This window comes from Hippoglossus stenolepis, chromosome 21 (assembly GCF_022539355.2).
Source record: "Hippoglossus stenolepis isolate QCI-W04-F060 chromosome 21, HSTE1.2, whole genome shotgun sequence".
Taxonomy (NCBI): Eukaryota; Metazoa; Chordata; class Actinopteri; order Pleuronectiformes; family Pleuronectidae; genus Hippoglossus; species Hippoglossus stenolepis.
The window spans coordinates 6,596,173-6,623,196 of record NC_061503.1 but is presented as its reverse complement, the minus strand read 5'-3'; the positions used below and the strand labels follow the sequence as shown (position 1 = coordinate 6,623,196).

Genomic DNA, 27,024 nt, shown 5'->3' with positions numbered 1-27,024 from the left:
GGAGAGAAAACGACAGAGCCAGAAAAAAAGACAAAAGTATGAAAGTATCATACTGCATGGAAACATACCAATGAAGTGCAGAACTGTCCTACCAGGATCATATCAGTGTGTTCCCATGTTTGAGGTATTAAACCTCGAGTAATGTGGACTTTACATTTATGCTGAACTGTTTAAAAAAACATCCACAAGTTTGTCTAACTTTCCAGTTCTCCACCTGTTAAGATATGTTTCCGCACAGTGTATGTTTAAATCAAATAGAAGACACTTGTACATCACATATTGATGTTCAGTATCGATGAACTCTAAGGGGGATATAATGGTCGCCTTGATACATGAATGTTGCATAAGAGACAATTTATTTGAAACGTTTGATTGCACTGTACAAAGATTTTCACTATATAGAACAAGACTAAAAGTTTACAGACACACTGAAGCAGCTCTGTCAGGCTGTACTGCTAATGTCAACATGCATGTTTAGGGTGTTACATTGCTAATATTGGCTTATAAGTGCAGCTTTGTGACCAGCTGACTGACTGACAGACGTCGCCATCCATACGGTCAAGCTGCTTAATTAAACGTTCCAATTTATTAGAAAAATTAACCACTAACGGCTTTAAACAGTAGAAAATACTGTTGTGTATTAAAGCACGGCAGCTAGGTTAGGGAAGTTGATAACTGTGATGCAAGAAAGGGATTTCCAAGACATATAAACATACGGGTGTGGCCCTTTAGACACCAGTTCCCTTGGCATCAGTGCTTTGTTAAAAGTCATTATGTTAAAACAATCTGCAACCATAAAGCTGCTCCTTTCAATATTTTAAATAAACAGTGGATGACAAATTGTTTTAGCTTCTTTCAGCTGTTGTTTCTGTTTTACAGCCCACAACCTTGGCTCAGTCTTTAATATCGTTTAAGGATCCTTAATTTGACGTCTCAAACATAGGACCCTAAAGCAGCCATTTTAACGTTGACTATACCTGCAATTCTGTAACTCTCGCAAAGGACATTACAGCTCAAACATATCTTATCCTAAGCCTTTTTAGATTATTATCAAGGAGTAACTGTTTAGTTTCTTTGTCCACTCTCAAGTACCCAACAGACACTTCCGTCCCCGAGGGCACAGGGATGACGGCATGTGGGAAAAAGCTCAATTGGCCTAAAGATTTAGCTGCTCTCAGCTTCGTTCTCACGGTTCAAAGTGTCGAAGGAAGGGGGGAAAAAAAGCAGCTGGGCCTACCCCCACCAGCACGGCCTGTATCCAATGATGGTGCTCCAATTTAACTGACTGGGCACAGGGATTTGTTTGTTTAAAACCACTAACCTACTTTTACAGCCAAAGTCTTTATTGCATGATTTCTGAGCTAATACTGGACGTCCATTCTAAAACCGAGAGAAATTGTTCGGCAAAAAATACTGAATAACCAAATGATGAAGAGGCATTTGAGATGTGTGTCAAAGGATACAGATTTTTCTATTTCTTTCTCTGATCATCTAAATATGTCATTGATAATGCACTTTTTTCTGTTGACTGAGGCAGTCATATATCAAATATTACGAGAAGGCTTGGATTACTGATATAATAGACTGATATAATGTAACAAGACACTACTTCCTGCTGAAAACACCAAAGCAACCCCCTGTGAAACGCCAAATTACAAAACACTCTGTCATTCCACAGCCAGACATATCTTAGTATTTATGGACTGCAGCTGCAGTTAAGGTTTTTCCGCTGACTCGTCTGGATTCAGGCATCATGGCCGAACGCCCAACCAGAGTCCTAGCTTGTGACTATATCACAACAATAAAAACATGATCTGGAAAGTAAAGACAAGACAGAAATCATAGCGATTAGACGTAAAGATTATTGTTAATAATAGCAGCACAATACTTTTGTGCGTTTAACTGCGTTAACTACAAGTAGGGTAATGTAGGTCTGCTGGAAATAAGAAAGATGAATGGAAAGAGCCAGGCGGGAAAGAATGGCAAAAAAATTAGACATAGGCAGAAATGGAAAAAGGAGAAAACAGCTTGTAAGGCTGTGTGAAAATATATTGATCTCTATTCTGATCCCACATCTGTATTTAACTAATTGATTTCACAGCGAAAGCAACACTTCCTCCACAATTTAACATTAGCATTTGGCCCATGTTTGAAACCCTTTATCTACCATATACACACACCCAAAACCATTCCTCTTGTGCCATGTTCCATATTTAAAAGCAAAATGTTGCCCGCCTGCTGTGAATTAGCATATGAAAACATCCTGGTATGCACACAAATAACAAAATAGGGCAATCTATTTTAGGGTTATGGTTTCACTATACACCAACTCTAAAACGTATATATATATAAATTTGAATTGTGCAGCTGTCATGTGTCAGTGTATAGTGTGTGTAGTCCAAGCGGAAAAGTGGCTGTTAGAGTTTGGGTGTATGTACAATTCTATCCTTGCATGCATTGTTGATCCACTGTTGGTTGGTCAGTCCACCACCTTCGTCCAGACTGAATTATTATTTGATAATTATTCGATGGATTACAACACCATCATCTTGATGATCCTGACTTTTCCTCTATCACCATTATTCTGTTTAACACATTGATTTATGGCCACATACCTGCAAGCATAATGACATCCCCATGTCTAGCTATGCTTACTATTTATCTACCTATTAGCATAGCATGATAACGCTCCGATTGATAGGAGTATGTAAGATGTACTTCTATTGATCCCATTCCATACAAAATAGCAGAGGATAGTTTCGATCTATCGACCTCTGGGTTATGGGCCCAGCACGCTTCCGCTGCGCCACTCTGCTGATAACACCCCAGATGGGACTCGAACCCACAATCCCTGGCTTAGGAGGCCAGTGCCTTATCCATTAGGCCACTGGGGCACATGATGCCATAAAGTTAGGATTCCGACTTTCACATTTGCCCACAGCACACCTGTGCTGAGGCTGTTGAGTCTACTTGTTTCGTTTATGTGTCTTTATTGAGGTTACAGAAGTGGAATTAGTTCATTTCTCTGTGCATCTAATTAAAGCCATACACTCTACAGCACAACACAGGAATAGGTTGTCATGTTGTGAACAGCTGGTGGCAAGGTGTGGCTTTGGTCCATATGTTCCTACATTTTATTTAATTGACACATTATTTTTAAACTTTTATTTTCATGCTTTTTCCTAAAATCTACAAACTTGCAAGATTGCATTTGAAAAATTTTGTTTTTTCATTTTGACCCTGTTTTACACGAGCAGATGTTTTATCAATCTCCTGTTCGCCTTAGCTGGTTTCAACATTTTACTTCTGTCACATCATTGTTGACATATCACTGCCTACAACGTCTAGCTTGTAATGGAAAAAACCCTGCTTTCCGTTATGTATATATCATATACAATTTAAGTTATCCACACCACTTTGCAGTTAAGGATAATGTCTTGCTAAATCCCATATTTTCTAAGCTCAGTAACAGCTGTCCCAGATTCAACCTGGCAACCTGCAGTCATTACCTTCTATATGCTTCAGACTGCAGCCGCCTGTATGTCTCAGAGAGCACTGTCCTACATGCTTGAGTCATGACGTGACATCATGAGTTTGCAATAAATGTCTCTGGAGTCAAGTTTATGAGCCAACTCAGCAGTTAACTCTCCTCCTAACTGTAAAATTCAAGACCATCTTCACAGTGCCCAAAGCATGTCACTCATTCTGAGGCAAGGCATGTTTGATCATAATGCAATCTTATCATGCAAAAAATAAATATAAATTAAAATAAATACAGGTTTAATGAAAAATAGAATAAAAACAAAAAAGCACATTTAAAACCAATTCAAGAAAGAATAATAAAAGCATCATAAAACTGATAAATTCAAAGCTTATGTTATCGGCAAGGGCATCTGATTCCAGTAGTGGGCACTGGAGCATAATGGCTAAAGGCAGTTTTCATTTTCTTTGGATTGAACCATAAACTGCTCATAAAGATGGATGACACTACAGTCCCCCAAAAGTGAAGCAAAATAGTCTTGATTGCCCCCCTGCTGGCTGGAGTAGGTCATAAACACTGTCTCCTCCATGTTAGCAGATAGGACATATACAAAACAAAAGTAAATAGAAATATAACATACTAACACACTAAACGTAAGAGAATGAACACGGTAGATGTTATATCTGCTACACAAAATATATTAGCATTGTCTTTTTGAGCAGGTTGGCCTGCTGATGTTAGCATTTAGCTCAAAGCGCTGCTGTGTTAGCATGGCCATACAGTTAGCTTTACAGTCTGATGAGAGATTGGCTCCAACATCCTCTATGGCTGTGTGAGAAACGAGAAGTAGTCTTGTAGCTCTGTATGCTCTTCAACCAAGCAATCAATGTTCAACACAAATCATCTCTGTTTTTAAAATTTTAAGTTTAGGCAGCAACAGGTTAAAAAATTCCCCAAAGTAGTTCTTTATGGACATGAAAGGCTGGCAAAAACCTTTCAACATTTTAGTATGCTGCGTCCTCTGCTTCTCCGCCTGCTACAACCTCCTCACATTGATCTTTACACCTTTCATATGGATCAATAGAGTTCAGAATGTGTCTCATAAAACCGGCTCAGGCCTGAGGGATGGGGTAGAGGGTCGGCTGGAGTTGGTCTGTAATGAGCTTCCTTCTGTTTGAAGTCCACAACAAATATCGGAACCTTGTAAGCCACCCTCAGAGTGGGAACCAGAGCACACAGGGGAGCTAACAATAGCATCTGACACTGAACAAAATAGACAGTTTCCTTATTTGCAGCATGTGTCAGTGTTTACCAAATGAGCACAAGCCAAAAGCAGCCTTTCACATCTGGGCTACAGTCCCACCATGTTCGTGTCCTTTTCTACAAAGGAATCGAATGGCGAGAAGGAAACATTTCACAGGTTCTGTTTAAGCACAGTAGGTAAAACAACGATCTTACAGGGACTATGTTTACATCCGATAAATCAGAACATGTAGACGTGTAAACATCTTAATTGCATTATGATATCCTGTTGGAGTTTTCATAGCACTTTTAGCGAAATCAACATGATGGCTTGATGTCATAGTTGCCCTCGGCTCTTTAACATGTCATGTAGAATCCTAATTGAGGGCCCACCAGTGTAAACAATGTAAGCCCTTTGGCCCGACAAACAATCACATTAAAGCTGTTATACAAGTCACTCATTCTTCTCATCTGCATGAAACTTCTCATCAGGCCACAAAACTTTTAAAGGTGCTGTGCGCAACATTTTTATCCCCGCCAAATTAAGACCACATTTTCCATAAATGTTGTTGCTTCCTGTCCTTTCTTGTTCCACCTCCCAATTCCTGGCATTGCTCCATAAGTGAAGGAGGAGGAATGGGAGGAGCTAATACAACAATATACTTCAATTTTAAAAACAAGCAGTTTGATTAACAAAAGAACTTTTGTATCTCTCACAACAAGGTTGTTATTGTGCTGTAAGCAGGTCCTCCTTCAAAGCTGCCCAGGTGTCTTACAGTGATGGTGCTTTGTTTGGTTACAGCGATGATAGTCACACATTGATTCAGTCTACGAGTTTTTGTGCATTTTGACTCCCCATATAGCACAGAGGACAAGTTCTGTGGAGCAACAGGATGTTACTGTACTTCAGAGCCTATGAGCTACACTGTTAATGCACTGGGAAAATAACAGGCCCTGCAGAAGTTTCTCTAACATTTTATCTTCCCCCCTGGCAGCCTGAGCCCAGCTGCTGAAGTCCAGCACTAAGATGTCACATAACCACAACATTTTTCCAATGTGGGCGTACAGGGAGTGGAAATGAGCGAGCGAACGGTGAGCGGTCACTAAGTAAAGAGCAGGAAAGAAAAAAAGTCCCTCCAGTGAAGAAGTGCCATTTCTGTGGAAAAACTGAATGTCTTTCTTTTGTCGAGGATGAGAAAAGAGAAAGATGGGGTTTTGATTTTTGAGAAAGAGATGGATCAGTTTTGAACTGGTATACATACATAATGCACAGATACAGTATTCATCCTCCTACACTCACCTTGTGCCACTGCACTTTACTCGAATACATTTGTCTAAAAATGATATTTAGGTCTCAGATTGTCTGTATTTTGATTCTGTTTTATGTTTTATTTTATATTTTTCTATTCTATTTGATACTCTCACATGTTCTCAAGTCAAAGCAAAACTTTTTTAATGAATCTGATGTCCATCAATGATATTTTCAACCTCCTCACTGTGCTTGCACAATGCATAAGCATTATATCTATAAATAATAAAGCTTTTGATTGATGAGAATTATGTTGCAATGATTATTCGTATTGCTTCATTTACCAGCCCTACAATCCAACTCTCCTTTATGTGCAGACAATGACAAAGACTTGATAAACGGCAAAGCAAAGCGAGGTAGATCTAATGCACAATAATATATTGATTCAAATTGAACCTGTGTTTGTATTGTTATGAATGAAAATCATATTGCGATCCTTATTAAGATTGTTCTATCAGCTACTTGCATCCAACCAGTGGCCCCTCGTTTTTTGCCTATTCAGCAAAGTGTGCTCTTGCGAGTCAGCTTCCTTGATGACGTCACCACATCTGCACAGATGCTAATCAACCTAACTTTATTTAAACGTTCACGTCAGAAGCTGGAAGGAATGAACCTCATATGTGTTTAGATGAACCAGCCATTTTGTCTTCGAACTCAAATAAAGACCTGAAACAAGGGCTTTAACTTTAACTTTAAATGGAGCTGCTAGCTGAATTGTTCGGGGGGGGGGGGTGTTTAGCCAGCTTCTTTCACAGGGGAAGCCTCTGTAAGACCGGTGGTGTCCGAGATGTACATTATCATGAACATTAAATGGTGTCCACTTACTTATCGAGGACAAAATAGAGGTCAAATGCTCCCTGACAGGAGCTCTCCGGCTCCTCCTGCTCCTCCTCCTGCGGCTCCGGCTCACCTCCCGATGGAGAGCCCAGCAAAAATAATCCCAACAAAAACACAACAAGACGCATATTCGACACAAGTCTCGCCATAGTTTCTCCTCGGGGGGGTGGGTGAAAAAAAAAAAAAAGTTAGTTCCTTTGTGTAAAACAAAAGAAAGAAAAAAGAAAAAAAAAACTGTACTTTAGTGACTTCTTACATCCCAGAGACAGAGAGGAGATGCGACAAGGACAAAAAAAGATGCAGGCGCTGCGTCTCTTTGTGTTTGCTGTGCTCAGTTTGCAGCCATCACCGGTGACACCGCATCACAGCCACTGAAGAAAGGAGTCATGAGAAACAGATCAGGGTTTCAGATGGCTCACGATCCCACAGCTCGCACGAACACATCCGAAGACAGAGAGAGAGAGAGAGAGAAGACAAAGGAGAAGACGATGCAGTGTCTGTGCGTCCCTGACAAAGTGTCAACGCTGTTTTTTGAGTGTGAGAAAAAAAAAGCCAAGTGAAAGCGGAGTTGGAGGAGCTGGGAGCCCACGGGGACAGACTTGGCTCAAGTGGAACAGGTTTCATGTTTCATCCTGAGGAGGAGGAAGGGGAGAAGAGAGAGAGAGAGAGAGAGAGAAAGAGGAGAAAATGGGTCAACATCCCCTCCGTGCGCCGCCCTCACGTGGCACACTGGAGAAGTTTGGGAGGAATATATCACTGTCCCTGTTTAACACTGCTGAGGTTCAGTACAGCTGCCTTTTCACTTTAAACACAGGGAGGCGATGTGTTTACCTGCAGTTTTATACATGGGTCTTACAGCAGCAGGCACAGAGGCCCTGCACTGCAAATCACAACCATACATGTGAAATACAACAACACATAAATGAATAGAATAAAAATGGGTAATCAGAAAGGAAAACACAAGTGAGATAACACAACAGATCAAACAATATAAAATAAATAATGTCAAATAAGAGAACACAATAACAGAACAGATAATGCGTATAAGAAAACACAAAACAAGTCAGAAAACACATAACATAACAACATATATTCAAATGTGCAACAGCAAAACAAAATACGCAAAAATCTAAAAAAACACAGCAACAAAGCAATTAAACACAACATCGAATCAGAAAACCACAGCAAATCAGAACAACAACGATTCAGAAAACACAATAACGAATCAAATGACACAATAGCAGATCACAATCAAAAAACACAGCAGCAAATCAAAAACACAACAGCAAATAAGAAAACACAAAAGCAAGTCAGAAAACACAATAATAATTTTGAATACACAACAACAAAACATAAAACGTCAACAATTCAAAACCCACAACCAATCAGAACACACAACATCTAATCTAAAAAAAAAAACGAATCAAAAAACACAATGGCAAATGAAAAAAAAGCAGATAAACAAAACACAATAACAAAATTTAAAAACAAAAACAAATAAAAACACAGCAACATATCAATAAAACACAACAACATCAGCTTCTAAAGGAAATGGGCAGTACCCGCTGTTAACAAGGATTGCCTCTGATTGGATGAATGCACTGCTCGTCTTTTTAACTATGGGAGCAGCTCTTTCTTCTGAACAACCCTCTTTTAAACTTGTGAATACTCATTGTGATGTGAGAAGTTGACAGCATATCAAGTATCACCTCATATGTATGGCCTGCATCAAAATATTTACTTAATTACTTATTAGTTATAGTAGTAGTGACAGTAGTGACCCCAAATGCCTCACAGAAACAACAGTATCCAGCAAAAACATTGAATAGAGGGACGTACTCTAGGCTACATTTCTTATATAAAATCAAATGTTAATTGAACGACATTTCATCTTGGTTACCTGGTGAGCATGCACAACACTGAAGATTGAGTTTTTGTTTGTTTGTTTAATTGTTATTAAGTCCACATTGCAAGTCCTTGATAGATGTAAGTACGATCATTCAGAGCAGATCTTTTGGTCTGATCCACATGGAGCCACAAAAGACAAGGATTGAGAAACTGTGTCACAACCCTTGAAGCAGATTGTGCGTGTGCTGCACTTCACTTTCAATCTCGATAAAAATCCTCTGTGGGTTTTCTGTTGGTACCGCGACCTTGTTTACCGTGGTACAGCTGGAGATGTATTTATTTTTACTCCATCCTGAGTGAACTGATGTTATCATTTAGCAGCATCATGAAGAGAAATGTTTCATTCTCACATTTCAGCTGTTGGCTCATGGTAGGAGCTGCCATCACGTCATTGTAAGTGAGATTTATGGTACATTCATAGTCTGTAAAACATGACAAACACACACTTTTGTGTATTTTAATAGAATTTTTTTATTGTGTCTCAACACTGGAGCTGATACAATCACATTCCACATGGCATGATCTTTACTGCATTAAAGATGTACAGCATTTACAGCATATGCAGTGAGGGCATCACATGATGCTTTTCTCACCAGAGTATCAAGTGGACTTCTTAAGACTTCTGAATTCCTAATATCTGGCAAACTTGTTTTAAAGCAATTTTAACTGTTTACTTAACTTGTTTCTTCTCTTTTGCACAAATTCTCAAAAATGACATCATGGAAAGTTGTCTTCATATTGCAACTTTTCACCACCATCCATCCTGAAAACCTCAGGAGCCAGATTCAAATTCAACAGGAATAAAAACTTTCAACCTGTTCAACCTTTGTGCTACTTTTCAAACATGCTAACAAGGCTTATGGGAAAATGACACATTCATTGTACTTAGTCTACATTCTTTTGTTCTTAGACAAATCTAGAGTCTAAATCTTGTAACCATTTGGCTGCCAAAGCAAAAGTGACTGTTGAAACCCCATTTCAGGGCCTGGTTTACTTCTGGCCTGCAAAGTGCTTGTTGAAGATGGCCTTGGCGGTCTCGAGGGCAGCGTCAGCTGAGACGGGTATGTGAGGTGCGATGCCAGCTCCCTCCCACGCTGGCCCGGCGGTAGTGTCAGAGTGGATAGTGGGGATGCTGAGGAAGATGTCAGTCTCACCAACAGGGAAGGTCTTTGGTGGGTGGGAGCCTCCGGCGGTGGTCTCTCCAACAATCATAGCACGGCCAAACCTCCTCATGATGTAAACAAACTCCTCAGCGGCGCCGGCAGTCGCTCCACTGGTCAGGATGATCAGGCTCTTCTTTGAGCCGTACCTTGTGCCTAAGGTAGTGGATGAGGAGGAGGCAGAGCGAGGTTAAAATGTGAGGTTGATGAAGTAGAGAAGTGATTTGTGGGTTGTGAAAAGGGTTTAATTGAATAGAAGAGAAGAAAATGGCAGGGCATTATGATTGACAGTGTAGCTATGAATATGGAAGTTAATTAACTTAAGAATAGGGTGCAGCGTGTCTGTACAACTGTGGGATGATTCCTAAACACAAATACAAAATGCAGATGCTTCTATGGTCTGTAATTTTTTGTCAGTTGAGGGCAGCAGAAATATTCTATCAACACTTAAGCCAACTGCTTAGCAAACATTTGCCATTATACACAGCCAGCAGGTAAAAGTCAAAAGTTTTCTTAGAGCTGTGCTTCTGGCCACCTATTGAATTTAAGCCCAAAATAATAATAATAACCCTGTATAGCTGTGTTATCGGTCTACGTCATTTCATGATTGATTTAACTGGTTCTTTAGCCATTAAATATTTCCCCAGCTAATAGCCTGTTGCTACAATACAATGACTTAAAAATGAATTACCAGTGAGTTCAGACAAGGAGAGGAGCTCTGTGGTATTGCCGGAAGTTCTGTCGTACAGCTTGTCCAGCACAATCTGCTTGTCGGCATCAAAGAAGTAAGAGCAGAAACCAGAAATGGCTGTTGTTGGGCCACCAAGGTTGTTCCTGAAAGTACAGTTACACAACAGTCATAGGGAGCCTAGATTCTTGATAACATTAAAATTAACCTCTGTAAACCTTTCATTTATGCAGGCACTAATAAAGTTAAGTAACTTATAAGTAAAACCTAAATTTAGTCATGGGCTGATTAGCTTTAGCAGGTTTAGAGGATGATTTGTATTCCAAAATAAACATGTACAATTTTAAGCAGAAGCTCTGCGAGTAGAACAACAAACCTCAGGTCGATGATCATGGCATTAGTGTTGACAACTTTGTTCCACACATGCTCAACGATAATTTGGGCGATAGGTTTGACCTCCTCAAAGTCTCCAAACATATCAAAACGCAGGTAGCCGATGTTGTTCTCAAATATGTCGGTGTGGAAGGAGACTTTGATCAGCTCAATGAACATCTCTGGTGAATAATCCTGGCAAGAAAGACAAGCAGAAAATAGAGCTAAAATCTGAAGCATGTTATTGTCTAATATATGCATTATTCAAAGTAAATTCTATAACGGTATTTTTACCCTTTCTTGCAAGCTCAATGAGAGTAAAAAAAAATATATCCTAACGCAACACCTACAATTTAAAACATGTATTTGTTAAATTGACAATAATAATCAATTTCTGGACCAAAAATATCTTGTATCTCATGAACAAGGGTCCTACCATGGGTGGAAGAGCTGGGGTATTGCTGGTGGTCTTCAGGCTCTTGTCCCCAGAAAGGGTCTTGAGGTCAGCAGACAGCTTTGTCTCCAGACCGTCCTTGGAAACAACCATGCTGTACTCTCCGTTTGCCAGGAGCCCTTTTAACTTTTCTGCAACACTAGCCCCAATATCCTCAAAGGCATAGTTGGCAGCAATCAGGGACGCTGATCCCTCAATGATGGCTGGAACCTGAGCCCGGAGGTTGACGATTTTGATTGCGGTAGCGAGGGCGTCTTCAGCATTGACCTCCACATCAGGGGTCACACCTACAACCTCCCAAGTGGAGCCAGTGATGGGATTGATGGACTTTGCAGATGGCACGGTAACGTAGAAGTCAGTGTCAGCCACTTTGATTTTATCGACTTTCACAGAGCCCCCTGAGGTCTTCTCGCCTACAATGGTGGCCCTCTTCAGGCTCTTGAGGCAGTAGGCTACATCCTCGGCAATGCCCTTGGTGTTTTTGCTGGTGAGGACAATGAGGGGTTTGGTAACACCGTATCTGTCTCCCAACAGTGTGGTCATAGTGAACAGCTTTGTGGTGGTGTTTGACGGACGGTCATATACACTGTCAATGTGGATCACAGGCTCGGCTTGTGTGAAGTAAGACACAATGTAGGGGATTCCAGAGACGTCCCCGCTGCCAGTGTAGCGTAAGTCGAAGATGAGGGATGAAGTTGGCAGGATTTTATTCCAGACCAGATCTAGGAGCAAAGGGCCAACTTTTTCAGCGACCTCCTCCCCAAGGATGTGGTCAATCCTCAAGTAGCCAGTGTTGCCCTCCAGGATGTCGAGCTTGATGGATGTCTGGAGGACGGCAATGAGCTGATCGGCAGGCAAGGGAGGCATCTTCGGGGGAACGGCAGGGACATAGTTTTGCTCGTAGGAGACCTTCAGACGTGGGTCACTGACTGTGCTCTGGACTCCAGAGCTGAGGACCATAGCCAAGGTTTCGGCATCTGGGATGTTGAGAACCTCCGTGTTGCTGTTGGCTGCTTCAATTGCCTCCTTCATCCCTGCCAGCTTCTCTGGCGAGCAGTAATTGTCCATGATGATCTTTGCCATATCAACAATGAGGCTGGGGGAAAATGCTGCATGGGTAAATAAAACATTTCCTATAATTAAAAGAGATGCTACCAAAAATATGGCCCTTGCCATTTTTGTCAGTTTAGTTTAGTTGAATTAGGTAAATGGGAATGGCTGCCGAAAAGCCAGACCTCCGTCCTCGAAGAGGTGCTTTTTCAAATGGCACATATTGGCTGCAAGGTTTCTGTTAACACACTCATAAGAGGATTTAGCCCACAATAAACCTCTAATCGTATTATCCTCAGTGCTTCTGCAAGGCAATAACAACTTAGCCAGGAAGATTTAGTAACAAAAGAGTGTTGCAAAAGATAAGAGACTTAAATTTACATTACATACACCTCTTTAAAGCTTTGTGTGTCAAATTAGGCCATCTCTATAAATTACAATTATAAAGAAAGGAGTTAAGGATGATGAAAGTAATCATCCTGTTAGATCACTGTTTGCTTATTGAGCCCCTTGGTGTCAGTACATTTATGCATAATATTATATCAGTATAATGTGTGTGTATTGTGTAATTCTTGTGAATGAAAGCACAAGAAAATATAAAAAATCAAAACAAGTTACTGCCATATAACTCAACACAAGCTGCTCAATGGGCTCTTCAACACAGGGAACACTCCTTTTGATACCTGCACTGAAAGTATATTTAAATTCCACTTGATTCTTTTTTTTCCTTAAATGGTTTACAGTTCATTGCAGTTGTTGGTTGTTTACTTTTAAAAGTGGCATGAATAAGAACAAGATTCAGTTTTGGTTTGTTTGATGCTTGCTCCCTCTGCTGGTTTTGTGGTTAAAGAACAGAAAAGCTCAGATATAGATTCAAGCAGACTGAAAAACACAATGCAAAGCAAAAGAGAAAATACTGACAAATTAATGACAAATAATGTAACTACCATAAAGAGTCAATACGTAAAGCATATTAACATGCATTTATATAATGTTGAAATCATTTTTCATGTACAAAGAACTGAACATTCACCTTCCAATACAAAGCATTTAATATGGAATGAAAGGGAATCACACAGAAAACAACAAAACAGAAGAGACAAAGGCAACTTTACTGAATACAATATATAGATATGGGTTCATACAGCCATCATATAAATAACAAAGTGCAATAGAATTTACTTTATGAAGAAATTGAGGTTGTGAAAATACCACGGTAGATAAGTAGATTAAGGTTTGGTAACTTCCTTCCTCCAATGAGATAAACACTAATGCAATACATTTGGATACATACAGCTGCCAGGTCTGGGGTTTGGGGAAATAATATAAATGCAGATACAGCTTGTGAAGAACCAACATTTTCTATTACATCTAAAAATGGATAAACAAAGATTATTGTTTCCATGATGATATCCCTGTGAAAAGGCATCTGAAACAATGCTTACCCTGTGACCGTAAATCTCTAAAAAGCACAAATATTTAACTCTTCTGGTATAACAAGGAGATCTCGATCTCCAGTTAGATTGAGGAAAAGCAGCTCAGGGATAGATTATACAGAACAAGACTGTTTTGTGTACTGTGACTATGGTCAGTGGATTACATGTTTGATTTTTATGTGGAAAACAAGAAGGCCAGTCATACATGCAGCTCTCAACAAGTGGCCTGTTTCGGGTTTAAGTGGTGGCTAAACACAAAGACAAATTGAGCTATTATATGTTAAGAAATAAGAATAAAACAATCTATTTACTGTTTTCTCTCTTCAACAGCTTTGCTTCTATTAGTCTCTGTGCTACATGAAGAGCGTTACTTGCCTGGGCAAAAACATGAGGCTCAACCCCTGAAACACTCCACATCTTCCCAGTAGTGGCACTCAAAACAACCTGGTTCGGGATGGAAGCGTACAGGGTGCTGTCCCCTATCTGATAGGTTCCACTTGATAGAGACCCTCCAATCGTTGGCTCTCCAATAATTGTGGCCCTGTTTAGGTCCTTCATTGTGCGGACGAACACTTCAGCTGCGGACCCAGTCATATGACTGGTGAGGATGTAGACATCCTTGGAGGACCCATACCTTTGACCCCTGACCTGGGGCAATGTCATGACCTCTGTCATTGTGGTCGTGGTGCGATCGAAGATGGTGTAAAGATGCCGCAGAGGTTCTACGTCAAAGAAATAGGTGCACAGAAGGGGAATTGTTGCTGAAAAACCACCAGTGTTGTATCGCATGTCAATTACGAGAGCATCTGTGTTTACTATATTACTCCACACTAAGTCTATTAGCTGTGTGCCAATGGCTTTTAACACCTCTATGTCGGCCATCATGTCAAATCTTAGATAGCCAACATTACCTGGCAGAAGCTCAATTTTAAACAAAGCGTCAATTATGTATCCCACTTCCTCTGCTGTGGGGATCTTTCCGACGTCATGAATAGTCTCAGGCTCAACATCACAATGGAAGACATGGAGACGGTGATCACCTGAAGCCTCTTGGAGGTCTGACGTCAATTGAGATGCCAAAGATTCAAAATCCACCACTGACCAGTACTGTCCCTCAGCCCATTTGCTCAGCAGCACCTTATTGACCTGCAAGGCGACTTCATGGATGGCATAGTGTTTTTCTAGCAGTTCCCCAATTACCTCCATTAGGGACCTGAGCCCCTGATGGAAATCTGCGATCTCATGAAAGTGATCTACAGCTTCCTCAGCCAGGACGATGGCATCAGGGACCACACCACCTCCCAGCCAGCATTCGCCATTGTTGTCAATAAAGTTAATGACGGGGACAGTGATGGCAAGACCTGTCCCTTCTATTTGAAACATCTTTGAGTGCATTAGGGTACCAGATGTAATTTCCCCAATGACTGTGCCACGATGTAGGGATTGTATTAGGTAAGCAAACTCTTCACCAACACTTGCTGTGTAGTAACTGGTCAACACATAAACCCCGCGTTTGGATCCATAGCTCGGGCCTGTAATTTGAGGGTAGGAGTCATGTGCTGTTGTTGTGTTCTGAATCCGGTCATATATTGTGAAAAAGTGATGCTTCTGGGAAGTGTCATACAGATATGACAAAATAAGAGCTAGAGAGGTAGAGCATCCACCAGTATTATAGCGAAGGTCAATAATCAGGTTACTGGTGTCTTTTAAGGGCTCCCACACCTTTTTAGCGAAGAACTCCTCTAATTTAATCAGTGGAGAAAACTCAACAAACTTGTCAAAGCGGAGATAGCCAGTATTGCCCTGGAGAATTTCAATTTTAAACGTTGTTTCAATCAGTGTTCTTAATAATTTTGAATCATCAGGGACTTTGTAAAGCTCAGGGTCCCCCTCTTCAATGGCAGCATTGTCTTGCATGTATTTGATGATGAGTCGTGGATCCTCTGTCACAGTCTGGAGGTCCTGGTTGAGTCTCATTGCCAGATCTTCCTCAGATATGACAGAGAACAAGTCCATAGTTTGCAGATGTTGAAGAAGAGCTGGGACTCGGTCAGTGAAAGCATACCACCTCCTGATTATGTTGGAGATGCTCTGAACAACCTGTGGAATGGCACTCCTCACAGCCAGAAGGGACTTTGCTTTTGGGACAGCTTCCTTTGCAATGACGTTGACTGTTGGGGGAATGCCACTGACCTCCCAGCTCTGGCCTGTGATTGGACTGACAGATCTTGCCACAGGAACTGTTATGTAGAACTCTGATCCTCCAATCCTTATCTTTCTGACTTTTACTGACCCACCAGCAGATCGCTCTCCAACGATTATAGCCCTCTTTAGGTTTTTTAATGTGTATGCCACTGCCTCAGCAGCCCCCATGGTACGTTTGCTCGTCAAAATAATCACGTCTTTCTTCTTTCCATACCTCTGTCCCTTAATTGATGGTATGGTCCACAGCTCCCTGGTTGTATTTGAGGGCCTGTCATACACAGTGTCTATATGAAAGATGGGCTCAGGGTCAGAGAAATAGGAGATTATAAAGGGAACTCCAGACAGTTGTCCAGCTGTGCTATACCTCAAATCAAAAATCAGAGAGGATGTGCGAGCAACTTTGTCCCAGATGTTGTCCTTCAGCAGGGAGCCAAGTTTCGCTGCTGTCTCCTCCCCAATGATCCGATCTATCCGCAAATAGCCAATGTTGTTTTCCAGGATATCCACCTTGACAGAGTTCCTCACCAGCCGGATCAGTTGTTCTCTGGGGAGAGAGGGCAGTATCGGGGGCATCACTGGGACAAAATTGGGCTCGTAAGACACAGTCAGCCGTGGGTCGTTCAGTGCCCCTTGTACTCCGACTGTGAGTACAGCTGCAAGGGTCTTCCTATCGGAAATCCGCAGGATTTCTCCGCTGTTGATTGCTTGTTGGATGGCCTCCTGCATCCCAACCAGGTTCTCTGGAAAGCAGTAGTTTTCCAGCAGAATCTTGGCCATTTCTAACACCAGAGCGGGCTGGAATGATGAGTTGGCAGAGAGGGTACATAGGAGAAGCATCAATACCAGTGGTGGTGTGTGTTGAGTCTTCATCATTACTCATGGAAAGAGAACGTCTCTGCCTTTGCTTTCACTGGGGTGTGTTAGCTCATTTGTCTGTGTCGAAGGATGGTGGTTTTTGGAGGAGGGAACATTGTCATTGTGGTAGGCTGTTTTTGGATAACAACCACATCATCATAAGAGGCTTTTGTTCCCAATAAACCTTTAATCGTATTATCTGTGGTGCATCAGCCAGCAGACAATGGCAGACACAATAGAAATTGGTGTAGAGGAGATACAGTGTCTTTCCTCTCCCACACAAACACAATAATTTAAATGTCATGCATTTGCTTTGACTTTGTCCAAACTACAGTGCAGTCTCCTTTGTGTTTGGATTACATTCTGTATAATTTTCTAAATTCCCAATTGTTTTATACCACCTCAAATTTCTGTTTAGGAAAAAAACGTGGGCATTTAATTGGTTTGAAATATGAGTGTGGGCGGATGGGTGCAACGCATTTACAGAATCTCTCGCACTTTCCCCCCTCCCTCTCACTCTCTCTCCCTTCTCTGTTATAAAAGCTTACGGTGGTGTATTTCGGTGCCACTGGTAGCTTTGCGGGTCAAGTCTGGGTCATTCCATGATGACATGATTACAGTTTGTGGACACGTGGCAAAGCCTTCTTAAATCACATGCAGGATCAGAATAGGGGGAAATCGTGCCTATATTACGAATATAGGAACAAAAGGTTCATTGTAAAGGTTTTATCTGGACTGAATGACTTGCTTACTTTCCACTGCCTTGCATTACACTATTGTTTTTTCAAAAGCGACACATTTTCATTTGGTGAACAGAGTGAAAAGGGAAAGGTCAGAAAAGTGTTGCTCTGAATAACATTTGATCAGAAGTGCTAAGCTGACAACCTTTCCTATCATATAATTCAAACTCAGTTTATTGAAGAAGTAGGTCTGTACTTCAAGCTTGAACGTGACATGAGTCCTTCGACGCAGGACCCTGATCTACACATTTTTGCAGCTCAGACTTATGCAGCTTCCGAATTCTAGACGGTGCTCAGCCTATCTTAGCGTCTTAACTTTTAATACCGCCTCATACATTGCAAAATGCAATCCCTTCTTCAACAATTCCCAGGAATCTAGACATTTGCAACACTGAACCCTGTGTTACTTTGTCCTCATGTGTCAAATATAAGAGCAGCTAGGAATCCCCTGATTGCAAACTTGTGTTAAATACAGTTGCTAAAAAAAACAAACTCTGGTAGAGACTTAAAAAATCTCATTAGTTGCCATACAATTGTGTAAGCATAGTCAAAGAACAGCTATGGTAACTATCTACTAATTAGTCAGTTTGGATTCCCTAAAGCCTGAGTAATGTCCTGTACCCCACCTGCATAGCACTAAATGACAGACAGAGACAGTTAGCAACCACCTAAATGGAGCATTTAGCAGCCTTTTAAGATGATTTAATATCGGATTTACATTTATATAGAGTGGAACATATGTTGTTCATACTAAAGCCACTAGGTGACACTGTGGCCTTTTGTGTATCCTCAGTTTGAGGGGCGCACCAGCGCAAATAGAGGGTGACAACGCAAACCCGGAAGTGGAGGGCCTTCCTGTTTGAGTGACTCACCTGTTCCTGAGTCACTTTGAGAAACTTGTGAGACGACTGTGAGACTTCATACTTTTTGAAAGCATTGTAAGTTTGTCATGTTTTTTAAAAATTTGTTTTGTTGTTGTTTATACAGGGTGGGAAAAAATATCGATACGGCAATATATCGTTGTCATGAGGTAGGATTATCGATATGGTGCCAAATATGGTGTCTTTATTGGCATTTTTGTTCTTCATCAGTTAGACAGTTATTGTGATGTATCGTTATATGATTGTCTTGCAATATATTATTTATCGCAGAATCGCTGTATCATGGTATTATCGTAATCATGGACCAGGTATCGTATCGTGAGTTACCCTGTGATTCCCACCATGTGCAATTTAGATAGCAAAAAGATAGAATCTAATTCACCACATGAATTTTAGGGCACTGTGTAAGAAATGTGGAGGTTTCCATACCACTGTTCATACCAATCCAAGGTCTGAATGATCTATACATAGCATAAATACAAAGGTTTGTCATGGAGAAACATAACAATAACAACAACAAAAAAACGCTCTGGTGTTAACTTGCACATCCGTCTTTATTTGCACAGTTGATATATTAGACAATTCAAGGCTGATGTGATGATAGTTCAGACATGTAACTTCACTAAAAACATCTTGCCTCGATCCTGTATAAACACTTAGATGCAGCAAAAAGATGCAATGGAGATGCAAATGTGTTTTGGGGTCAAATGGGGCCAAGAAAATCTTCTGTATTTGCTGTGCTTGTTTGCTGCAATGTTCTTATTGGATGGACTTTCATGTCTCTGGGTACAAAACCTGTATAGTTATTACAGGACGTTAAAGGGTAAGAGAAAGACATCAAGTCATGCCCAAAATATTATACAATTCAGTAAATGCAGGATGAGCTGTGTAGATAATATAGAAAGAATAACATTTTTTTTTGTGACACAGAATTTCATCCGAGATTTATATTTATTAATTTAATGGTTTTAAATCCTAAAACAAATTGTAGACGTCAAGAGACAAACAGTGCAGTGAAGCCTGTAAGCCAAATGGATTGAGTTATTTTGGGTCAGCAGCTCTAACACTCAGATGGAGGCAGGTTTTTAATTGTAGATTTGGCAGAAACTTCTTTGTTTAACTGTTATCTTATCAAATTCAGGATTTTTTTCACAGAGAGAACGTCTGCATCATATAGATGAATACACCTTACGGTCGTGTGTTTGCCATAGCCCACATAAGCAATAGGAAACTGCATGCATATGTAAGCTGACCATTGTATAGGCTGTACTTTCCGTACAAGTTTGCTGGCAGTAATTTGAAGACTGCTGAAAAAATGTAAAATTATTATATATACAGTTATTACGAAAAATGACACTTTCAATAATAATATACAGATTTACATACATGTCAGCGCACCTAAAAATATCATCCCATTAATAACAACTGACCAATTTATTTGTTTAACAAACATTGCATTACGAATGGATGAGCATTTCGCTAAATTATTTCTTATATAAAAAATACAAATAGAAATACAAGATATTGCAAGGACAATCTTTAAATATACATACAATAAGTATTAAATATACAATATCCTATAAATAGGTCTGCTTCCTTTGGTTCGCTGCCAGGTAGTATAACCAAGTGAAATTTATAAAAGAGATACAGTAATTTGAGCATCGGTCGAAGGCTCTGAATATGATCCATTTCAGCACAGGAATACACACAGGAAACAAAAAGAACAAGTGTAACTGACCTGTTGGGTGTTCTCCTGTTACGCTGCATTCACGACATTTCACTAGCTTTCAACTTCTTGCCAACAATAAATTTAAAGGAAAAGCATAAACTGTAAATGCTTCATTATATAGTTTCATAGCTACAATGTAAAAGAATATAGTCCCACTGTACATCCTATTTATTTAATTCAAACACGAGACCTCAATTCTATTTGGTTGGACCAGCCAAGGTCCAGCTCCACATCTCCAAATATGACTAAGTGAGTGATGGAGTTGTCCTCTTATTGCATCATTGGTCAGCCAGATGAGTTTTGGGAGTTGACTGTTGCTCTTTTAATACAAATTGGCACAAATATTCTATTATTTCATTCGTTTAACAAATGTCTTTCAAAAAAACAACAAAAAAACAGCAACAAATCTAGCGACAAACCTTAACCACTCTCCATAGAAGAGAATCACCAGTACAGCCCTGTCAGGGAGCAGCACACCTCTCTCTGCATCCATTGTGTTCACAGATTGGCAGAGAGGCGGTACAGTAGTTTGTTACCTCATTGCTGTTCTTACTACATTTATGATCCTCAATGGATGAATTTTAATGACCTAGGCCTTACCCACCGTCAAGGAGGTTTTGTCATGTTAGCTAATTGGTATTTTTGTTGATTGTCAGCAGGATTAAGCAAAATTACGGAACAAACTTCCACTGAACCTGGTGGAAGGGTGGGACATGGGCCAAGGAAGAACCCATTACATTTCAGTGGGGATCTGGACATAGGCACAGATCCAGGATTCTTTCCCCACTTTCTTTAACATTGTGTTTTCGACAATTTCACCAATTTCCCAGGCAGTAATTCACAGATCTTGATGAAAAATTGCTCATTTAGGGGAATTATATTTATGAGTGTGTGTGCAATTTGGACCAGTATGATTGGATTGGTCTTCATTTTTTTTAAAGAATATCACTGATGCTGTTGCATTGGGATAAATAGGAAAGTTGTGAGAGGTGTTAATTTTTAATCTTAGATCTGGTCTTAGCTCTCGCCAGTGGACCAATGTGGGCCATGGTGATGGTTACACAACTTCTCACCTGTGAACATCAGACTTACTTGAATGGAATGCAGCATTAGAACTATTACAATCACCTGTGCTACCACCAAAGCAAACAACCAACCCTCTCCAACTACCTGCAGCCACACTCTGCCACCTTCATCTCTTCATACAGGTATCTTATAGTGAGACGTCCATTCTCCTGATACATGACTGTAATGGGGTCCAGTTTGATGGGGACACAGCACGCCATGTTGGCCCTCTTGGGGTCCCTAATGTTGATCAATGTCTGGATAAGGGCATGTTTGGATGGGGTTGATTCGTCCGTTAGTGGGTGGTAGCACAGCCCTCTACATTCGAAGGCGTCATATCCTGGAGGCGCCACGATCCAACTGTCCCAGCCAATGTCTTTAAAGTTGACCTTGAGCGAGGTCCGTCGGCAGTATTCCCTCTCTGCCTTTCTCTTGTTTCTCCGTGGACGCTGAGCTTCCAAGATCATGTTTGGAAATTGCTCCCCTCTATTCCAGTCGGCGCCCGAGTGTAAGATGGTTTCTTCTTCATGGAGGATCATCTCCTTAATCTCCTTCTTATTCTCCCTCTTCCTGCTACCCAGGTCATCTGAGAAAACGATCAAAGCTGCTGAAGTGTTATCGCCAACAGACATGCTCATATTTAAACAGCCTGCTCCTTCCTCTCCAATGCCAGAAGCCCCACAGTTCTTCCTATCCACCACCACATCAATAACAGTTGCGCCATTTCCTGACTTGATCCAGTTCTGAATAGCTGTTGTCACATCAAACGTCGTCCACGTACTCTGTGGTCCTGTTACCTCTTTGCCAACCAGTAGATGGGTCGTGGTTGTAAAATCTTTTTCATCCACTTCATAGACTTTGACTGTGGCCTGAAAACTGCGGGAGGTCAACCTTGACCTGGCTTCCGGGAAGAAGAAGAGCTGAAGTTCAGCAGTGGTGATCTTTTCGTGGTTGGGTATGGTGTCATTGAACTGCAGCCTGTATTTTGACTTTGTGCCATTTGTCAAAGAGAGTGTGATATCTGTTGGAAAAATACAAAGGGGTTACAGGGCTTATCTCAAACAGCTGTGGACATTTACACTGTTTATCATGAGGTTACATTCATTTAAATCGAACTGAACTTTTATTATCAGTTTCATGAATCAGTATATACAGTATCCTTGGTGTTTGTTTTGGCTATACATCCTCCTTTCTTGATTTGGTCAAAAGTGGTCAAATGTTGTACTTTTCTTTTAGCGTTGCTCTTCTCCCACGATAGTGATTTCAAATTTTGTTGGGGTTCAGACCATAGACTGTTTATATAGATAAATGACATGATGGCTCCCCAAAAGTGAAACCAAAGTGTCTTGATTGTCCCCTGGTGACTGCCTCCAGTATAGGTCATAAATCCTGTATCCTCCATGTTAGTGGATGGGACATGGACCAAACTGAAAAGCCAAATTACATGCCAAATAAATGTTTCTTAAAAATAGTTACTCTCATTATATATAGTTTTTGTCACACTGATATATGTTCAAGTGTGCATTTTTGGTTTGTTAAACTTGGTGTTTGGTTTTAATTAGTTATTTGATGCTAAAAATAAAACCGGGGTAGCGTGTGTACCCACAGGCTCTTGCTAACGTGGGTCCATATCCTGATCGAGTGTGTGGATGAATGTCTCCAAATGCGATAGTTTGCAGTGTTTGTATCCGGGATATTTTGGCTTCGTATTGGGATAGTGGGCGGAAGTGGAGATGCGTCGTCCAGCTTTATATACAGTCTTATGTGTCGGTCTCAGTACTGTCATATGATTAGTGAATATAGTATAATAGTAATATACTTCCTATCATCAATTAATTTCCAATAACCTCACAAACTGTTACTTGGGGCTGATGTTGTCAGCCGCTGCTCTTTACTGTTTGCCTCTTCTGTATTTGAACACTCAATACATTGCTAGTGACTGTGCGTTTGTTCCTGACGCCTTAACTCAGATATCACTAGCTTATACCTCCTTTTTATTTTGAAGGACTAAAACAACACAATAAAGCAACTGCCCAGCAGATGTTACAATAACAAGAACTTGTAGGGGACGAGAGTGCTTATGTTAGCGAAATAAACTAAGTTGCCCTCCTATTCAACATTGAAGTGAGTTAGCCTAGCTTGCTAGCTTCTGCCTTTTGGGTGGAATACAGAATCTGTGCAGGACAAATTCTCTTTAATCTGAATGGAAACTTTAGGCCAAACGCTTAGACACGGTTTTCACCATGTACAAAACTTTAGCTTGTTTTTTATTAGATAAAACCTGTTTTTGCTAGAAATGTTTTACAGTGGATAAGTTTCATTTTGCTCTATAATCCAACTTTATTCTTATTTTGCCACAACAACAAAAAATTTACAAATAAAACTGAGATAGAAAAATATTATATAATTATATAATATATTGCATAAGATACCACAGAGAAATATGATTGAGCAATACAAAAATAAGAAAACGTCAGTGGGCTCTGGACTTCACTGCAGTTTCTATGACTCCACATTGGACACTCTGGAGCGCACACTACACATTCAGAAAATGGCGACCATCGGCTCGCTCCATAAATGCTGGTCTCCAGCCAGCCAGAATTTAAAAAGAAGAATGGACCAAGATGCACTTGTTGAAGTGTAGCCATCCTGTTACACAACACTGCCACCTTCTGACTACAATTTGTAACATCAGATAAACTATGAGCATCACACTTGAACTATACCTGCCTGCTGATAAATGAAAAAACAACAACTAAGAAATGTCACAGAATGAAACTAACTTTAAATTTTTACTTCTGAAAACTCGGAAAAACTTATTTATATTATGTACATACTGTAAATTCCCCACTAGGCTACACTTGGATCAACTTGAACATGGTAGGAGTGAATCACTTCAGTATTCACTAATCAATTTCTCAAGCAGTAAAAGGGCTGTAATGATGTAGAGCAACAATTCAATGAAAGAAATGATCTAGGATACTTCAGAGCAGTAGTTAGAGGTTGGGATAAATCTGAAAGTCTGCTGAATAACAGGAGAGGAAACTGAAAAACTAATTTCTGCACAAAATAGTTTTTAGCACTTTCTGTTTATTTAGATCAAGACCTTTAGACCCTAAAAATATAATGAGGAAAACAATCAGAAGCCTAAAAGCTTGGGAACCATTAATTACTCTCTCCCATCAACGAGACAGAAAACGATTGTACTTCTTTCTTTACAAGTTAAACGCTGATCACATACCCTGGACAGTGAAACTTCGTATGACATCAGACTGAGGGCTAGCCGAGCTGTCCGAGGCGTACTTATTGTACAGCTCCATCATGAACTGAGGAGGTTCGATCTTGCCGTGCTCCTGAGGAACGTCCGACAGGTTGAGTTTCCTCAAAAAGCCCTCCTTCATGGTTCCGAGGAGGTTCTCCATCTTCAAGTCAGCTGCTTCTTCTTCCAGAAGGTCCTCCTCTGACAGCTGAGAGTAAGATTCCTCAGGGTTGTCGCTTTGGATGTCATTATTGAGAGGTTTGCAGGTACAGGAGCCACTGGAGACCACCAGACTCAAACACAACTGCAACAGAAATGCCCTGGTGCTCAGCATCTTGAAATTCGATCCTTTTTGAGCCACTGAGCTGTCACAAACTTTACCTTCTTCCCAGCTTGAAAACAGACTTTGCTATGGCAAGGTCTGAAAATGGAGATCCCCCATGCAAGGACCACCGTCCTGATGTCCGCTCCCATGCTCCCAGTGTAAACAGGGGGACTTGTGTCAACCAAAATAGTAGCTTGGCCATGCTTATCACTGTCATTGATGCCTTCTTTTAAGCCTTGTTATCATTAGAGGGCTGGCTGCTAATGAAGACACTGTAAACACTTACAAGTGATAACAAGGGAGGCAATGGAAACTGTGAGGTTACTGACAAGCAGACATTTCTAAAGCTATGAGGCCACCGGAAACAAACTTGCTAAAAAGAAACTGAACACTGCATTCTTTACCACCATTATTCATCCACTCAGTTTTTTTTGCATTCAACCACTGCACATTGTAGACCACACACTTTTAATAGAACCGATAAGGCAGATAATTACTTTGACAGACCCAGTTAGTCATCAGAATGTGGACTTTTCATTGTTCTCCCAACGTCATCACTGTGACACCAGTTACACAAACCAGTATGTCTCCATTGCATCCTGAGTAGAGTGGACTTACACTGAAAGTTCACATTTGTTGAACTTTGACCCAAACAGGGCTGTTTAGTCGTGAGTGCAGCCAAGCGCTGTGTTGACCACGGCTTGACCTGAAAAATGGCGGCGATAGAAGGCGAATTTTCAGTACAACAACAAACTGACCACACACAGTGAAAACAAATGTGTTTGGTGAAATAACAGCATGTAGATGTAGGTGCCAGGTAGCGTCTCTGAAACAGATAGCGATCTACTGTCGGCAACATTAGCATTGTAGCTGCTGCTTTCAAGTAATGCTGACATGTGACCTCATATATGGTTAAGGGCACATCCTACCTGTAGAACCCAGTCTGCTGCTATCATCACACAATATATCTAATCAAACAGGTGAATAGAGCCAGTTATGACTCAAAATAAACGATGATTAGCGATGTAGCTTTGAGTTTTGATAACTAGTGTTAGTGAGATAATCAGACTTTAATGATGTGTTGCTCACAGACTGTTCTGATCTGGGTGTCCACTGTCGAGACCTTAACCCAACAGATTAGCTGAGGAATGAGCTCAGAGAAATGCTAACAAATACCCCGCTTGCACAACTATGCCGCTGTCCAGGGCAGAAGTCACTATGAAGCGCTGCTGTGCATTAAAAAGATTTGGGAGCTGTGAAGTGTAAGTGTGGTGTAAAGTTCAGCTGTGATGAGATGTCATCTACATTAGGTCAGATATCCACGGAAATAAGAAACATTTCAAGAAAAGAAAAAATGGGTCCCGAAATGCAAAGTTTATTTCTGTGCTTCAAGAGATGGAGATAGTTTAGTGTCTATTGTGCTCTTGCTGACTGAGGAAGTCTATTAAATCTGCTAGATCTGAATAAGTTCTATCCAAAGGTACTGACCTTCACCACTACATAGATGACAGGATAGCGGGACTCAACCCTTGGGTTCTGTGAGGGGTCATATGTCCGAACCACAAGCCAACGTGTCTGGGGACGTTGGCCTGAATCCGGCCTTTCTCAGAATTGCTGTTATTCAAACATGCAGCCAGTCAGTCCTTGGTTCATGCCACATTTCATAATAATGCTTTCATGGAGTCAGTCAGTGACGAGAGGCGATGACAAATATCTATTGGCATGGATTCAGCCTTTAATGTAGACAAGCAGTGTGAGAACAAGCAGATTGAAAGTGGATGAAAGAAGTTCTGTTGTGAAACTGCCATGTCGTGACCGAAAAGACCCAATCAGCAAGCAGTAGTGAGTGTCTACGTCATCGTTTGGAGCACAGCAGTAGCCAACATACCTTTTGTCTCTTTATTCATTATATTTCAGTTTTAAGGTCAAGAAATTCAGATGTGCCCAAGAATATCTTTCATATTAATTTGAAACAAGGCTTTGAAACAGCAATTTATAAATATCCACAATCATGGCACTCGACACGTG

General features: G+C 40.7%; 4 protein-coding genes and 2 non-coding genes across 6 annotated transcripts in view; all 6 read right to left on the bottom strand.

Annotated features, from left to right (window-relative positions):
• antxr1c (ANTXR cell adhesion molecule 1c) overlaps nt 1–7,506 on the bottom strand; it is a 38,046-nt gene extending 30,540 nt beyond the window's left edge. Inside the window, exon 1 of the mRNA XM_035145756.2 lies at nt 6,858–7,506. Coding sequence (XP_035001647.1) covers nt 6,858–7,018 — 161 coding nt within the window. The 5' untranslated portion in view covers nt 7,019–7,506. The remainder of the gene's footprint in view (nt 1–6,857) is intronic.
• trnam-cau lies at nt 2,745–2,816 on the bottom strand. Its single transcript has one exon. It is a non-coding gene; the product is annotated as a tRNA-Met (tRNA).
• trnar-ccu lies at nt 2,822–2,894 on the bottom strand. The gene has a single exon. It is a non-coding gene; the product is annotated as a tRNA-Arg (tRNA).
• Nucleotides 7,507–9,228: 1,722 nt separating the features above from the next.
• Nucleotides 9,229–12,729, bottom strand: LOC118100157 (retinol-binding protein 3). The gene is made up of 4 exons (XM_035144928.1): nt 11,434–12,729; nt 11,002–11,192; nt 10,629–10,771; nt 9,229–10,093 (listed from the first exon to the last, which is right to left on the bottom strand). The coding sequence occupies exons 1-4, from the start codon at nt 12,625–12,627 to the stop codon at nt 9,768–9,770; spliced, it is 1,854 nt and encodes a 617-aa protein (XP_035000819.1). The 5' UTR covers nt 12,628–12,729; the 3' UTR covers nt 9,229–9,767.
• An 806-nt stretch (nt 12,730–13,535) lies between these two features.
• LOC118100156 (retinol-binding protein 3) lies at nt 13,536–17,094 on the bottom strand. The gene has a single exon (XM_035144927.2). The coding sequence runs from the start codon at nt 17,013–17,015 to the stop codon at nt 14,241–14,243; it is 2,775 nt and encodes a 924-aa protein (XP_035000818.1). The 5' UTR covers nt 17,016–17,094; the 3' UTR covers nt 13,536–14,240.
• Nucleotides 17,095–21,202: 4,108 nt separating this feature from the next.
• Nucleotides 21,203–25,167, bottom strand: gdf2 (growth differentiation factor 2). The gene is made up of 2 exons (XM_035146662.1): nt 24,654–25,167; nt 21,203–22,433 (listed from the first exon to the last, which is right to left on the bottom strand). The coding sequence occupies exons 1-2, from the start codon at nt 25,003–25,005 to the stop codon at nt 21,514–21,516; spliced, it is 1,272 nt and encodes a 423-aa protein (XP_035002553.1). The 5' UTR covers nt 25,006–25,167; the 3' UTR covers nt 21,203–21,513.
• Between the last annotated feature and the right edge of the window lie 1,857 nt (nt 25,168–27,024).

Coding starts and splice junctions, on each gene's coding strand:
- LOC118100157 (XM_035144928.1), bottom strand. CDS start 12,627: ATGGCAAGGGCCATATTTTTGGTAGCATCTCTTTTAATTATAGGAAAT. Junction 11,193..11,433: donor CCCCAGCTCTTCCACCCATG/GTAGGACCCTTG, acceptor CTTTCTTGCCAG/GATTATTCACCAGAGATGTT. Junction 10,772..11,001: donor GCCATGATCATCGACCTGAG/GTTTGTTGTTCT, acceptor CTGTACTTTCAG/GAACAACCTTGGTGGCCCAA.
- LOC118100156 (XM_035144927.2), bottom strand. CDS start 17,015: ATGATGAAGACTCAACACACACCACCACTGGTATTGATGCTTCTCCTA.
- gdf2 (XM_035146662.1), bottom strand. CDS start 25,005: ATGCTGAGCACCAGGGCATTTCTGTTGCAGTTGTGTTTGAGTCTGGTG. Junction 22,434..24,653: donor ACGAAGTTTCACTGTCCAGG/GTATGTGATCAG, acceptor TTTTTCCAACAG/ATATCACACTCTCTTTGACA.